This window comes from Amblyraja radiata, chromosome 2, assembly GCF_010909765.2.
Source record: "Amblyraja radiata isolate CabotCenter1 chromosome 2, sAmbRad1.1.pri, whole genome shotgun sequence".
Taxonomy (NCBI): Eukaryota; Metazoa; Chordata; class Chondrichthyes; order Rajiformes; family Rajidae; genus Amblyraja; species Amblyraja radiata.
In genome coordinates this window covers 124,659,317-124,673,304 of record NC_045957.1, presented here as the reverse complement: position 1 = coordinate 124,673,304, position 13,988 = coordinate 124,659,317, and the positions used below count along the sequence as shown (strand labels likewise).

Sequence of the window (13,988 nt, the reverse complement as noted above, 5' to 3'; positions counted from 1 at the left end):
GAAATGGGGTGGGGTGGTGGGTGGAGGGTGAGGGGTGGGTGGTGGATGGGGGGTGGTGGAGGGTGGTTGGTGGGTGGGGGATGGTGGGTGGAGGGTGATGGGGGATGGTGGGGGGTATATAGAATGAGCTGTGACAGGAGGTAGTTGAGGCAGGTACAATAACAACATTTAAATGGCATTTTGACAGGTACCTGGACAGGATAGGTTTCGAGGGATATGGGCCAAACATGGGCAGGTGGGACCAGTGTAGTAGGGCCAGAGAGTGCAGCAGGGCACTTTGGTTGGCATGGAAGGGCATATCCTCATGCTGTATGACACTCTATGAATTCAGTGATAATATTACATGCAAATATAATGCATCAGTAATTCCAGTAAACAGGCATACAAAGAGTCACACCATCCTTTCATTTCTAAGATGACAAATGAGAAAATGTATAATTTTCATCACTCAAATGTAAGCAGCAAAATAAGATTGATGCTTTTGTTAGCAAGATTGCAGTTACACTATCATCAGCCAATTTTCTGAGCAGAGCTCTCATCTTCACAAGCTGAAGAAATATATCACCACTGCATCACCCCAGAATGTGATTATTAAGTAGCTAGGTCCTGAACTCTGGGATCAACACCTGCAGCAAACACTGCAACAAAACAATTAGGCTTTGCTATTTGAATCTTTTCATTTCTTTATCACCCTTTCCCAAAAGCAATACAAAGATAAATAATATATTAGATTTTGTATTGTTCAGATTCAGATTCAAACTTTATTGTCATTGTGCAGTGTACAGTACAGAGACAACGAAATGCAGTATTCATATCAAAAGGAAATCAATGGCCAATGACCAAATTTCTATATTCTGAAATTTTTAAAAACGCACCTCAAAATTTCCCACAGTATCTCAAAACTAATCTAAAAAGATCTGTTTTGCATAAAAAAAATTATTTAAAAGTGATTCATCAGATTGTTAACAGAAGGTAGACAAAAATGCTGGAGAAACTCAGCGGGTAAGGCAGCATCTATGGAGTCTGAAGAAGGGTCGAGACCCAAAATGTCACCTATTCCATCGCTCCACAGATGCTGCCTCACCCGCTGAGTTTCTCCAGCATTTTTGTCTACCTTCGATTTTTCCAGCATCTGCAGTTCTTTCTTAAACAGGTTGTTAACAGAAGTAACTGCAGATGGTGGTTTACAAAAAAAGACAAAGTGCTGGAGCAACTCAGACTTTGTGGGCTTGAGTTGTACAGAGAGGTTGGATAGCCTGAGACTTTTGGAGTGTAGGAGGCTTTTGGAGTGTAGGAGGCTGAGGGGTGAACTTATAGAGGTGTACAAGATCAGGAGGAGCATGGTTAAAGTGAATGCCCACAGCCTTTTGTCCAGCGTAAAGGATTCAAAAACTAGATGGCAGAGGCTTAAAGTGAGCAGGGAATGATTTAAGTGATTTAGGGGCAACATTTTCACTCAGAGGGTAGTCTGTATCAGGAATGAGCAGCCAGAGGAAGCTATACAAGTGGGTACAATTCGGACTTTAAAAGACATTTGGACAGAGATGAGTTCAGAGGGATATGAACCAAATGCAGGTAAATGGAATATGCCAACTTGGTGGGCATGTACAAGTTGGTCCAAAGGACTTGTTTCCGTGTTGTATAACTCTATGACTGTTGTTATTTATGTTATCTGATTATACCTTAGAATTTGATGAGAATGTTTGTGCACCTCAGATATGGAGTGTGACAGAGTTCATGGTGAAGAAGTATATGCTCCCAGATTACAGGCCATAGAAGGACCTGTACACTGGCACGCCTGGTAGAGCTGCACCACAGATGCTGACCTTGGCTGCTGTCTTTGTGGAGTTTGCTTGTTCTCCCTTGGGATCCTAGGAGAGATTGCTGACTGGATAGAACATTGGCTTCATGGAAGGAAGCAAAGGGTAATGGTGGCAGGTTGCTTTTTGGGCTGGAGGTCTGACTAGTGGTGTGCCTCAGGGGTCAGTGCTGGGTCCGTTACTGTTTGACATCTATGATCAATGATTTGGATAAAATCGTAGAAGGCAAGATTAGCAAGTTTGCAGATGATACTAAAGTGGGTGGTATTGTAGATAGTGAAGATGGTTGTCAAAAATTGCAGAAGGATCTTGATCGGTTGGCCAAGTGGGATGAGGAATGGTTGATGGTATTTAACACAGACCAATGTGAGGTGCTGTATTTTGAGCAGTCTAACAGAAGCAGGACCTAGGTTATCAGGGTCATGCAGCATCTCTGGAGAACATGGATAGGTGACGTTTCACAGAGTGCTGGAGTAACTCAGCGGATCATGCAGCATCTCTGGAGAACATGGATAGGTGACGTTTCACAGAGTGCTGGAGTAACTCAGCGGGTCAGGCAGCATCTCTGGAGAACATGGATAGGTGACGTTTCACAGAGTGCTGGAGTAACTCAGCGGGTCTCACTCTATACTCATGACTGCGTAGCCGGACAGTGCGAACTCCATCATCAAGTTCGCTGACAACACCACTGTTGTCGGACGAATCACAGATGGGAACGAGTCAAGAGTATAGAAGTGAGATCGACCGACTGACCAAATGGTGCCAGCACAACAACCTGGCTCTCAACATCAGTAAGACCAAGGAACTGATTGTGAACTTTGTTTGGGGAAGGATGGGGACCCACAATCCTGTTTACATCAATGGTGGTGGAGAGGATCAAAAACTTCAAATTCCTGGGCGTGCATATTTCCGAAGATTTTTCCTGGACCCAGCACACTGATGCAATTATAAAGAAGGCACATCAGTGACTCTACTTCCTGAGAAGATTACGGAGATTCTGCAAGTTGAAGAGGATTCTCCTAAACATCTACAGGTGCACGGTAGAGAGCATTCTGACTGGTTGCATCGTGGCCTGGTTCGGCAACTTGAACGTCCAGGAGCGGTAAAGACTACAAAAAGTTGTGACCATTGCCCAGTCCATCACCGGCTTTGACCTCCCCACCGTCGAAGGGATCTATTGGAGTCGCTGCCTCAAAATGGCAGCCAAAATCATCAAGGACCCACACCATCCTGGCCACGAACTAATTTCACCGTTGCCATCAGGAAGAAGGCAGGAGCCTGAAACTGTTATGTCCAGGTTCAGGAACAGATTCTTTCCTACAGCCATCTGGCTATTAAACACAACAACAAATAAGATCTGAGCTCTGAACTGCAAAAGACTATATTATTATTGCACTATATTTGTTATTTATTGAACATTTTCTTTTTTTTTTCTCTTCCCCCGTTATGTACTATGTTTACATATTCACATATTCTGTTGTGCTGCAGCAAGTAAGAATTTCATTGTCCAATCCGGGACATATGACAATAAAATACTCTTGACTTGTCTTGACCCGCTGAGTTACTCCAGCAATCTGTGAAACGTCACCTATCCATGTTCCCCAGAGATGCTGCCTGACCCGCTGAGTTACTCCAGCACTCTGTGAAACGTCACCTATCCATGTTCTCCACAGATGCTGCCTGACCCGCTGAGTTACTCCAGCACTCTGTGAAACGTCACCTATCCATGTTATCCAGAGATGCTGCCTGACAAGCTGAGTTACTCCAGCATTTTGCGTCTATATTCGGTTAACTCTGGTTCTCTCTCCACTGATGCTGCGTGACCTGCTGAGTGCTTGCTGCGTTTTCTGTTTTTAACTTCAGAATACTAAACATGTTGGAACTATTCAGCAAGGCACTGCTGAAAGGTCATTAACGTGAAACCCCAATTCTCTTTCAGTCACAGATGCTGCTGGACCTGGTGAGTGTTTCAAGCAGTTTACATTTTGATTGCATTCTTCACCCTGATCACCGCTCCTCTTACCTTGTCTGGCAACAAAGCAGCAGCATCTCCTTGTTATTCCTTAAAACTTCCAATAAGACCAGAAAAGCTTTGGCTCGAATTACTGTCCAAGGACTTTCCAATAAACGGACAATTTTGGTGACAAAATCCTGCAGAAAAGGAACAAATCCAGTGAGAGAGTTGCATGTCTCAACCTGTACAACCTTTAAGAACAATATTGCTCACATAATGTATATTTATGATCAAAAAGGTGGACTCATAACAATGGCGACAAGCTTAGAAACATAGGAAAATAGGTGCAGGAGTAGGCCATTCGGCCCTTTGAGCCAGCACCGCCTGCCATTCTGAAAAGGACCCATTAATTCCTACTCTTTGCTTCCTGTCTGCCAACCAGTTCTCTATCCATGTCAATATCCTACCCCCAATACCATGTGCTCCAATTTTGCACACTAATCTCTTGTGTGTAACCTGTCAAAGGCTTTTTGAAAGTCCAGATAGACCACATCCACTGGTTCTTCCATATCCATTCTCAAAAAATTACAGATTAGTCAAGCATGATTTCCCCTTCATAAATCCATGCTGACTTTGACCGATCCCGTCACTGCTTTCCAAATGCACTGCTATAACATCTTGGTTCTTGGTTCTTGGTTTCTTGGTCCTCCAAAATATTCCAAATGGAATTTAAACTGGAGGTGGTGGAGGGAGGACTTAAGCCAGAAAGATTTATTGGGAAGAAAGAGCTACCTTAAATTTAGTTGCATCTGGTTAGGTAACTATAGTAGGGTGGAGATTATTCCATGCTTTAATTGTGCGGTGAAAGAACGAATTGCTGTACACATCTGTCTTGGTAGTTGGAATCACAAATTGGATCGAATGCCCTCGTCTGCTCCTAATTGGTTTGGGTTTGGTGTAGGTCTTGTGATCTATGTCTAGCTGACCATTTAACATTTTGTAAAAACAGGTCAGACGGTGAGCTTCACTTCTGCCTTGGAGAGGGTTCCATCCCAGAGAATTCAGAAGTTTGGTAACACTCGCTTCTCTCTCATAGGTGTTAGTAACAAATCGAGCTGCCTGTCTTTGGACACGTTCGATGGAAGAAATGTTTTTATTTGTGTATGGGTCCCATGCTGCAACCTCTTAGTCCAAATGAGGTCTAACGAGGGTGAAGTAATCAACAAGCATCTTCCCTACTATTGATGTAAGGCTAACTAGTCTATAATTCCCTGTTTTCTCTCTCTCTCTTTTCTTAAAAAGTGGAGTTACATTTTGCTACCCTCCAGTCCACAGGAACTGATCCAGAGTTGAGAGAACATTGCAAAATGATCACCAATGCCTCCACGATTTCTAGGGCCACCTCCTTGAGTACTCTGGGATGCAGACCATCAGGCCTTGTGGATTTATCTGCCTTCAGTCCCAACAGTTTACCTAACACCATTTGCTGACTAATATGGATTCCCTTCAGTTCCTCCCTCCCACTAGATCCTCGGTCACCTAGTATTTCTGGGAGATTGTTTGTGTCTTCCTTAGTGAAGACAGAACCAAAGTACTAATTTAACTGTTCTACCATTTCCTTGTTTCCCATTATAAATTCACCTGTCTCTGATTGTAAGGGACCTACATTTGTCTTCACTAATCTTTTCCTTTTTACATATCTAAAGAAGCTTTTATAGTCAGTTTTTATATTCCCCGCAAGCTTTCTTTCATGCTCTTTTTCCCCCTTTTAATTAATCCCTTTGTCCTCCTCTGTTGAGTTCTAAATTTCTCCCAGTCCTCCGGTTTGCTGCTTCCTCTGGCCAATTTATATGCTTCTTACTTGGATTTAACACTATCCTTGACTTCCCTCGTCAGCCACGGTTGAGCCGCGGTACAGCAGGAAGTGAAGAAAGCGAATGGCATGTTGGCCTTTATAACAAGAGGAATCAAATATAGGAGCAAAGAGGTCCTTCTGCAGTTGTACAGAGCCCAAGTGAGTCCACACCTGGAGTATTGAGTGCAGTTTTGGTCCCCTAATTTGAGGAATGACATTCTTGCTATTGAGGGAGTGCAGCGTAGTTTTACAAGGTTATTTCCCGGGATGGCGGGACTGTCATATGCTGAGAGAATGGAGCAGCTGGGCTTGTACACTCTGGAGTTTAGAAGGATGAGAGGCTATCTTATTGAAACATATAAGATTGTTAAGGGTTTGGACACGCTAGAGGCAGGAAACATGTTCCCAATGTTGGGGGAGTCCAGAACCAGGGTCCACAGTTTAAGAATAAGGACTAAGCCATTTAGAACGGAGGCGAGGAAACACTTTTTCTCACAGAGAGTGGTGAGTCTGTGGAATTCTCTGCCTCGGATGGCAGTGGAGGCAGGTTCTCTGGATGCTTTCAAGAGAGAGCTAGATAGGGCTCTTAAAAATAGCGGAGTCAGGGGATATGGGGAGAAGGCAGGAATGGGGTACTGATTGGGGATGATCAGCCATGATCACATTCAATGGCGGTGTTAGCTCGAAAGGCCGAATGGACTACTCCTGCACCTATTGTCTATTGTCTTCCCCGTTTTATTTTTCGCCAGACAGGGTTGAACAATTTCTGGAGTTCATCCATGCAGTCTTTAAATCTTCACCATTGCATCTCCACCGTCAACCCTTTAAGTATAATTTGCCAGTCTATCCTAGCCAATTCCCGTTTCATACCTTCAAAGTCTCCTTTATACAAGTTCAGTACCCTAGCCTCTGAATTAACCGTTACTCTCCATCCTAATGCAGAATTCCACCATATTATGGTCACTGTTGCCAAAGGGGCCTTGCACAACAAGATCGCTAACTAATCCTTCCTGTTTGAAGAAAGTTCACTTTCTGAAGTGCCTTTAATAGATATGATCGCCAACAGCGCTTTGAAATGTTGTACGGCTTTTTTCCTATTTGTATGAAGGAAGATCGACAGTAATTTATCACAGTAACGTGAAATGATTGTGGGTTGTTTCACACCATTAGTCAGGCCATAACTCCAAGCAGCAGATGGAAAGTACTACAGCAGTGTAGTAGGGAAAATCATCATCTTCTCCCTCAGCATCAAGGATGGCTGGCTTCCACCTCAAATGTGGGCAGTGAAAGATGTCTGTGTGCGGATTCAGATGATGGGGGGAGGCTTCTCGCACTAGGCAGCAAAGTGGGCCAAATGGTAGTGAGCTTCAAGAGAGCAATGAGTGCAAAATGAACTTCTATGGACCGCCTTTGGTTGCACTGAGGACTTGTATTGCTGCATTAGTATTACCATTATTAGTTTATTGAATATATATTTTTTAAATTATTATTTTCTGTGCGCACTGAGTTTACGGGCCTGTGAAGCTGTGTAAAAAATGTGCCCCTCGAGTTTCTATTAGATCTTTCCCCCTTCACCTTAAACCTATGTCCTCTGGTTCTTGATTCCCCTACTCTGGGTCAAAGACTCTGTGCATTTACCCAGTCTATTCCTCTCATACACCTCTATAAGATCACCCCTCATCGTTATGTGCTCCAAGGAATAAAGTCCCAGCCTGCTCAACCTCTCCCTATAGCTCAGGCCCTCAAGTCCTGGCAACATCCTCGTAAATATTTACAGCTTATTAACATCCTTCCAAAAATAGGGTGATGAAAACTGAACACAATACTCCAATTGTGGCCTCAAATACTTTAAATGTGGTCACAGCCGAGTTAAATGTGGCCTCAACTAAGATGAATCGGTGCTTAGTTGCAGTTTGTAGTGTCCCATAACCTGGTGGTTGTTGGGAAGAAGATGCTGTGAACCTGGTCGTTACAGTTTACAGGCTTCATACCTTCTTCCTGAGGACAGGAGTGAAATGAGTGTTGCCAGGGTGGTGCGTGTCCTTGATGATGCTGGCTGCCTTTTTTAAGAAGTGCTGTCTCACAAACAAAATGGAAACATTACACATTCGGGCCCCGAGGTCAAGATTAATCTCAAATTTCTGGAGTTCTGAGATAAACGCTCTACAAGCTGCACCACGGTGCCATCCAGGAGGCCAACCTCTCCAGCACCATAGTCCTAAACCATTAGCCCTCACCTCACCCTCCAAACTGAGACCACCTCCATCTCCCACACCAGTGCGTGCAGCCGACTGGCCTTGAGTTGACAGATAAAAGGCAGCAGGATATGTCAAGAAAGGAAGTGTCGAGAATTGGAAGAAAATGCAATGAGGAGAACAATCAGAAGCCAATGACAGATGGATCTAAATCAACAAGTACATTAGATGCTTGGTACCAGCAAGGACAACACAGGGAATCCTGAATCTTGATACCTGGAGGCCTTTGAACTATCTTTAATAGGTCATTATCTTACACTAAATGTTATACCCTTTATCCTGTATCTGTACATGGAACATTGGTACACTTTATGAATGCCATCAGCATTCATAAAGACTCCTCACACCTTTGCAATAGTCTGTTCGAACTTCTACCTTCCAGCAGATGTTACAAGGCCTTCTATGCCCGCACCTCCAGACTTAGAAACAGCTTCATCCCCAGAGGTATAGCTGCTCTGAACCAGTCCTGCTGAGTGCCCCCCCATGAACTGTCTCCCTCGGATGGTCACGGCTAGGGGTGGTGGTGGAGGCAGATTTGATAGTGGCATTTAAGAGACTTTTGGATAGGCAGGGAATGGAGGGATATGGATTATGTCAGCAGAGCAGGCACATAAGAGTTGGTCTAGGCATCATGTTCGGCACAGACAGTGTGGGCCAAAGGGCCTGTTCTTGTGCAAACGGTTCTATGTTCTACAGAGAGTATTCTGAGGGATAGGATATGCATGCATTTAGATGGACAAGGGCTGATAAGGGACAGTCAGCAGGGGTTTGTACGTGTGAGGTCGAGTCTCATGAGTCTGATTGAGTTTTTGAAAGATGTGACCAAGAAAGTTGATGTGGGCAGAGCTGTAGATGTTGTGTACATGGACTTCAACAAAGCATTCAAAAAGGTTTCACATGGTAGGTGCTCTGGAAGGTTAGATCGCATGGGATCCCAGGAGAGATAGCTGAATGGATGGAAAATTGGCTCCATGGAAGGAAGCAGAGGGTGATGGTAGAAGGTTGCTTCTCAGACTGGAGGCCTGTGATGGTGGTGTTGACACTAGTGGTGTGCCTCAGGGTTCGGTGCTGGGCCCGTTACGGTTTGTCATGTACATCAATGATTTGGATGAGAACATACAGGGCAAGATTAGCAAGTTTGCTGATGATACAAAAGTGAGTGGCATTGCAGATAGTGAAATATTACAAATATTACAGCAGAATCTTGATCGGTTGGCCAGGTGGGCTGAGGAATGGTTGATGGAGTTTAATACAGAGAAACGTGAGGTGTTTCATTTTGGAAAAACATGTTGCAGTTATATAAGATGTTGGTGAGGCCACATTTAGAGTACTGTTTAAGAAAGAACTGCAGGTGCTGGAAAAATCGAAGGTAGACAAAAATGCTGGAAAAACTCAGCGGGTGAGGCAGCATCTATGGAGCGAAGGAATAGGCGACGTTTTGGGTCGAGACCCTTCTTCAGACTGTATTGTGTTCAGTTGTGGAAACCATGTTATAGATGTTGTCAAGCTGGGGGAGAACATTTACAAGGATGTTGCCAGGACTAGAGGTTTTGAGCTATAGGGAGATAATGCTGGCTGGGAGTCTATCCCTGGGAGCACAGGAGGGTGAGGGGTGATCTTATAGAGGTATACAACGCATGGACGCACAGAGTCTCTTGCCCAGAGTAGGGAAATCGTGAAGGGGGAAAGATTTAATAGGAATCTGAGGGGTAACTTTTTCACACAAAGGGTGTATGGAACAAGCTGCCAGGGGAGGTGGTTGAGGCAAGGACTATTGCAATGTTTAAGAAACAATCAGACAGGTACATGGACAGGACAGGTGTGGAGGGATATTGGCCAAATACAGGCAGGTGGGACTAGTGTATATGGGAAATGTTGGTCCATGTGGGCAAGTTGGGCTGAAGGGTCTGTTTCCACTGTATCACTCTAAGAGTCTTGACCCAAAAGTTACCTATCCATATTTTCCAGAGATGCTGCCTGACCCGCTGAGTTACTCCAGCATTTTTTGTCCTTTTCCACATTTTTTAAAGCAGCTGGTTAATCACTTTAAATGCAGTATTGCACAAGACGGCAGTATTGTTCGATTATGTGGTGCAGTTGGTAGAACTGCTGCCTCACAGTGCCAGAGACTTTGGTTCAATCCTGACCTTGGGTGCTGTCTGTGTGGAGTTTGCATGTTCTCCCTGTGACCGTGTGGGTTTCCTCTGGGTGCTCCAGTTTCCTCCCACATCGCAAAGACGTGCGGGTTTGTAGTGAATTGCCTTCTGTAAATTGCCCCTATTGTGTAGGGAGCGGATGAGAAAGTAGGATAACATAGAACTAGTGTGAATAGGTGATCGATGGTTGGCGTGGACTCGGTGGGCTGAAGCGTGTGTTTCAATGTTGTAACTTTCAATCAATTCAATGAAAGCTCTATTTTCCTGAAGTGAGGAAAGAGTGATAAAAGTGTTGAAATATACAAAGGATAGCAATAGAATATATCCTGCTGTGCCAGATATCCAATGCACTACATTTTGAAATGTTAATGCCAAGTTCTATATGTTGTGAAATCAATCACAGCCCACATGGATAGGAAAGGTGTAGAGCATATGGACCTAATGCAAGCAAACGGGACTTGCCTAGATGGAGCATCTTGATGGGTATGCAACAAGTTGGGTTGAAGGGCCTGTTTCTGTGCTGTATGACAGTGACATCCATCTTTACTGGTAACAAGCAAACTAAAATGTATAGAAATGGAAATATTCGCCATTCCCCAGTAGTGAAAAACTATGGCCTACTGAATGACTCAAGGTAACAGCTCATCAAAAGCCTCCAAGGAGCGATTTGAGGGGGAGTCCAGGTCTCGGCAGTGATATCCATAGCTTAATATCACAGAAAGTGGTGAGTCTGTGGAATTCTCTGCCTCAGAGGGCAGTGGAGGCCGGTTCTCTGGATGCTTTCAAGAGCAAACTAGATTGGGCTCTTAAAAATAGCGGAGTCAGGGGATATGGGGAGAAGGCAGGAACGGGGTACTGATTGGGGATGATCAGCCGTGATCACATTGAATGGTGGTGCTGGCTCGAAGGGCCGAATGGCCTACTCCTGCATCTATTGTCTATTGTCTATTAATGTGTAGGAAAGACCAGCTGATGCTGGTTTAAATCGTAGGTAGAAACAAAATGCTGGAGTAACTCAGACTGAAGAAGGGTCTTGACCCGAAACGTCATCCATTCCTTCTCTCGAGATGCTGCCTGTCCCACTGAGTTGCTCCAGCATTTAGTGTCTACCTTATATCCATAGCTTAGTTTCGTTTAGAGATACAGCCCGGAAATAGGCCCTTTGGCCCACCGAGTCCACACCGACCAGCGATCCCCACACATTAACACTACCCTACACACACTAGGGACAATTTTATATTTACACCTAGCCAATTAACCTACAAACCTGTATGTCTTTTGAGTGTGGGAGGAAACTGGAGCACTCGGAGAAAACCCCCGCAGGTCACAGGGAGAATGTACAAACTCCGTACAGACAGCGCCCGTAGTCAGGATGGAACCCGGGTCTCTGGCGCTGTAAGGCAGCAGCTCTACCACTGCGCCGCCGTGCTGGCCCAAGATCATAAATGAATAAATGGCATATGAAGACATTTTGCACAGAGACAGTAAGCATTGAGTGAATGATATGAATCTTATGTCGTACCTTCTCCTGCACAAATCTATGCAAGTGCACGCCAGATGAGAGCATTGCAACAAGCATGGTCAAGATGCACTGCTGGATTCGGCTGAGTCCTGCCTGCAGGGAGCTCAGCACAGCCGTCAGGCCCACCTTCTCAATAACACTTTGAAAAGCAGAGGCAGAATGGCGGCTGATCCTGCACAACGCCTGCAGGGAGCAGAGAAATACTTCACATGTTCGCTCAAATTATATTCCAAACATAAAGACTCAAAATATGTCGGAACCAACAGCAGGTGATCAAAAACTTTCCAACCTAAATGACATGAATTTTACTTGTAAATGAACTTTATTATTGTCACGTGTACAGTGAAAAGCTTTGTTGTGCACGTTATCCAGACAAATCAGATAATACTAGACATAAATACAATCAAGCCAAACACCAGGACAACAGGTAGAGCAAAGGGGAAGATATAGCGCAGAATATAGTTCTCAGCATTGTAGTGCATCAGTTCCAGAGACAAAGTCCTATGTCCGCAATGGGGTAGAGGTGAATCGGACAGTACACCAGCTTATGGAAGGACCATTCAGAAGCCTGATAACAGAGGGGAAGAAGCTGTTCCTGAGTCTGGTGGTGCGCGCTTTCAAGCTTCTGTACCGTCTGCCAGGGGGAGCAGGAAGGGATGCCCGGGGTGGGACAAGTCTGATTATGTTGAAGGTAGACACAAAATGGCGGAGTAACTCAATAGGTCAGGGTGCATCTCTGGAGAGAAGGAATGGGCGACATTTCAGATCGAGACCCTTCTTCAGACTTTGATTATGTTAGGTGCTATCCCGAGGCAGCGTGAAGTGTAGATGGAGTTGATGGTGGGGAGTGTGGTCTGTGTGATGGACTGGGCTACATCCAATTCCAATGGCATTTGATTGGCTGAGGAAGAGACACTGCAGCCAATTGTAAGGGTAAAAAGACCCTAATGGGAGTTTACAGGCCCCCAAACAGTCGCCTGGATATAGGGTGCAAGTTGAATCAAGAATTTAAATTAGCATGTAGTAAAGGTAATGCTACGGGTGTTGTGGGAGATTTCAACATGCAGATAGACTGGGAAAATCAGCTTGGTACTGGACCCCAAGAAGGGAGTTTGTTGAGTGCCTCGGTGATGGATTCTTAGAGCTGCTTGTACTGGAGCCTACCAGGGAGAAGGCAATTCTGGATTTAGTGTTGTTAATGAACCTGATTTGATAAGGGAACTACTGATTTGAAAGGGATTTGATTTGATAAAGGAGCTATTAGGACGTAGTGACCATAATATGATAAGTTTTAATTCACAATTTGAGAGGGAGAAGGGAAAATCGGAAGTGTCAGTATTACAGTTGAGCTTTTTGAGCTTCTTAAAGGGGACTAGGGAGGCATGACGGAGGGGCTGGCCAAAGTTGACTGGAAAGAGACCCAAGCAGGGATGACAGGGGAACAACAATGCCAGGTATTTCTGGGAATAATACAGAAGGTGCAGGATCAGTTAATTCCAAAGGGGAAGAAAGATTCCAAGGGGAGTAAGGGGCGACCGTGGCTGACAAGGGACGTCAGGGACAGTATTAAAAAAAATGAGAAGAAGTGTAACATAGCAAAGATGAGCGGGAAGCCAGAGGATTGGGTAACTTTTAATGAGCAACAGAAGATAACTAAAAAGGCAACTCGGGGAGAAAGCATGAGGTGCGAAGGTAAGCTAGCCAAGAATATAAAGAACGATAGTAAAAGCTTATTTAGGTATGTGCTACCTCCTGCACCCATGCAGAACTCACTGACTTCATCAACTTCACCACTAATTTCCATCTGGCACTCAAATTCACTTGGACCATCTCCGCCATCTCCCTACCGGTTCTAGGTCTCCATCACACGAAACAGACTATTGACCGACATCTACTACAAGCCTACTGACTCACATAGCTACCTTGACTACACTTCATCCCACCTTGCTTCCTGTAAAGACTCTATCCCCTTCTCCCAATTCCTCCGTCTACGCCGCATCTGCGCCCAGGATGAGGTGTTCCAAACCAGGGCATCGGAGATGTCCTAATTCTTTAGGGAACGGGGGTTCCATTCTTCCATTATAGTTGAGGCTTTCACCAGGGTCTCCTCGATATCCCGCAGCTCCGCTCTTACTCCCTTAACCCCCCCCCCCCTCATTCGTAATAAGGACAGAATCCCCCTTGTCCTCACCTTCCACCCCATCAGCCGTCGCATATCACATATAATCCTTCAACATTTTCGCAACCTCCAACGGGTTCCCACCACTGGCCACATCTTCCCATCTCCTCCCTTTTCTGTTTTCAACAGAGACCGTTCCCTCCGAAACTCGCTGGTCAACTCGTCCCTTCCCACCCAAACCACCCCCTCCACGGGTACTTTCCCCTGCAAACCGCAGGAGATGCAACGCCTGTCCCTTTACCTCCTC

General features: G+C 45.0%; 1 protein-coding gene across 1 annotated transcript in view; it reads right to left on the bottom strand.

Moving 5' to 3' along the window:
- ulk4 (unc-51 like kinase 4) overlaps window positions 1–13,988 on the bottom strand; it is a 324,061-nt gene that overhangs the window by 181,403 nt on the left and 128,670 nt on the right. The window contains exons 21-22 of the mRNA XM_033015040.1: window positions 11,563–11,745; window positions 3,844–3,971 (exon numbers count right to left, since the gene is read on the bottom strand). Of these exons, the coding sequence (XP_032870931.1) occupies window positions 3,844–3,971; window positions 11,563–11,745 (311 nt within the window). The remainder of the gene's footprint in view (window positions 1–3,843; window positions 3,972–11,562; window positions 11,746–13,988) is intronic.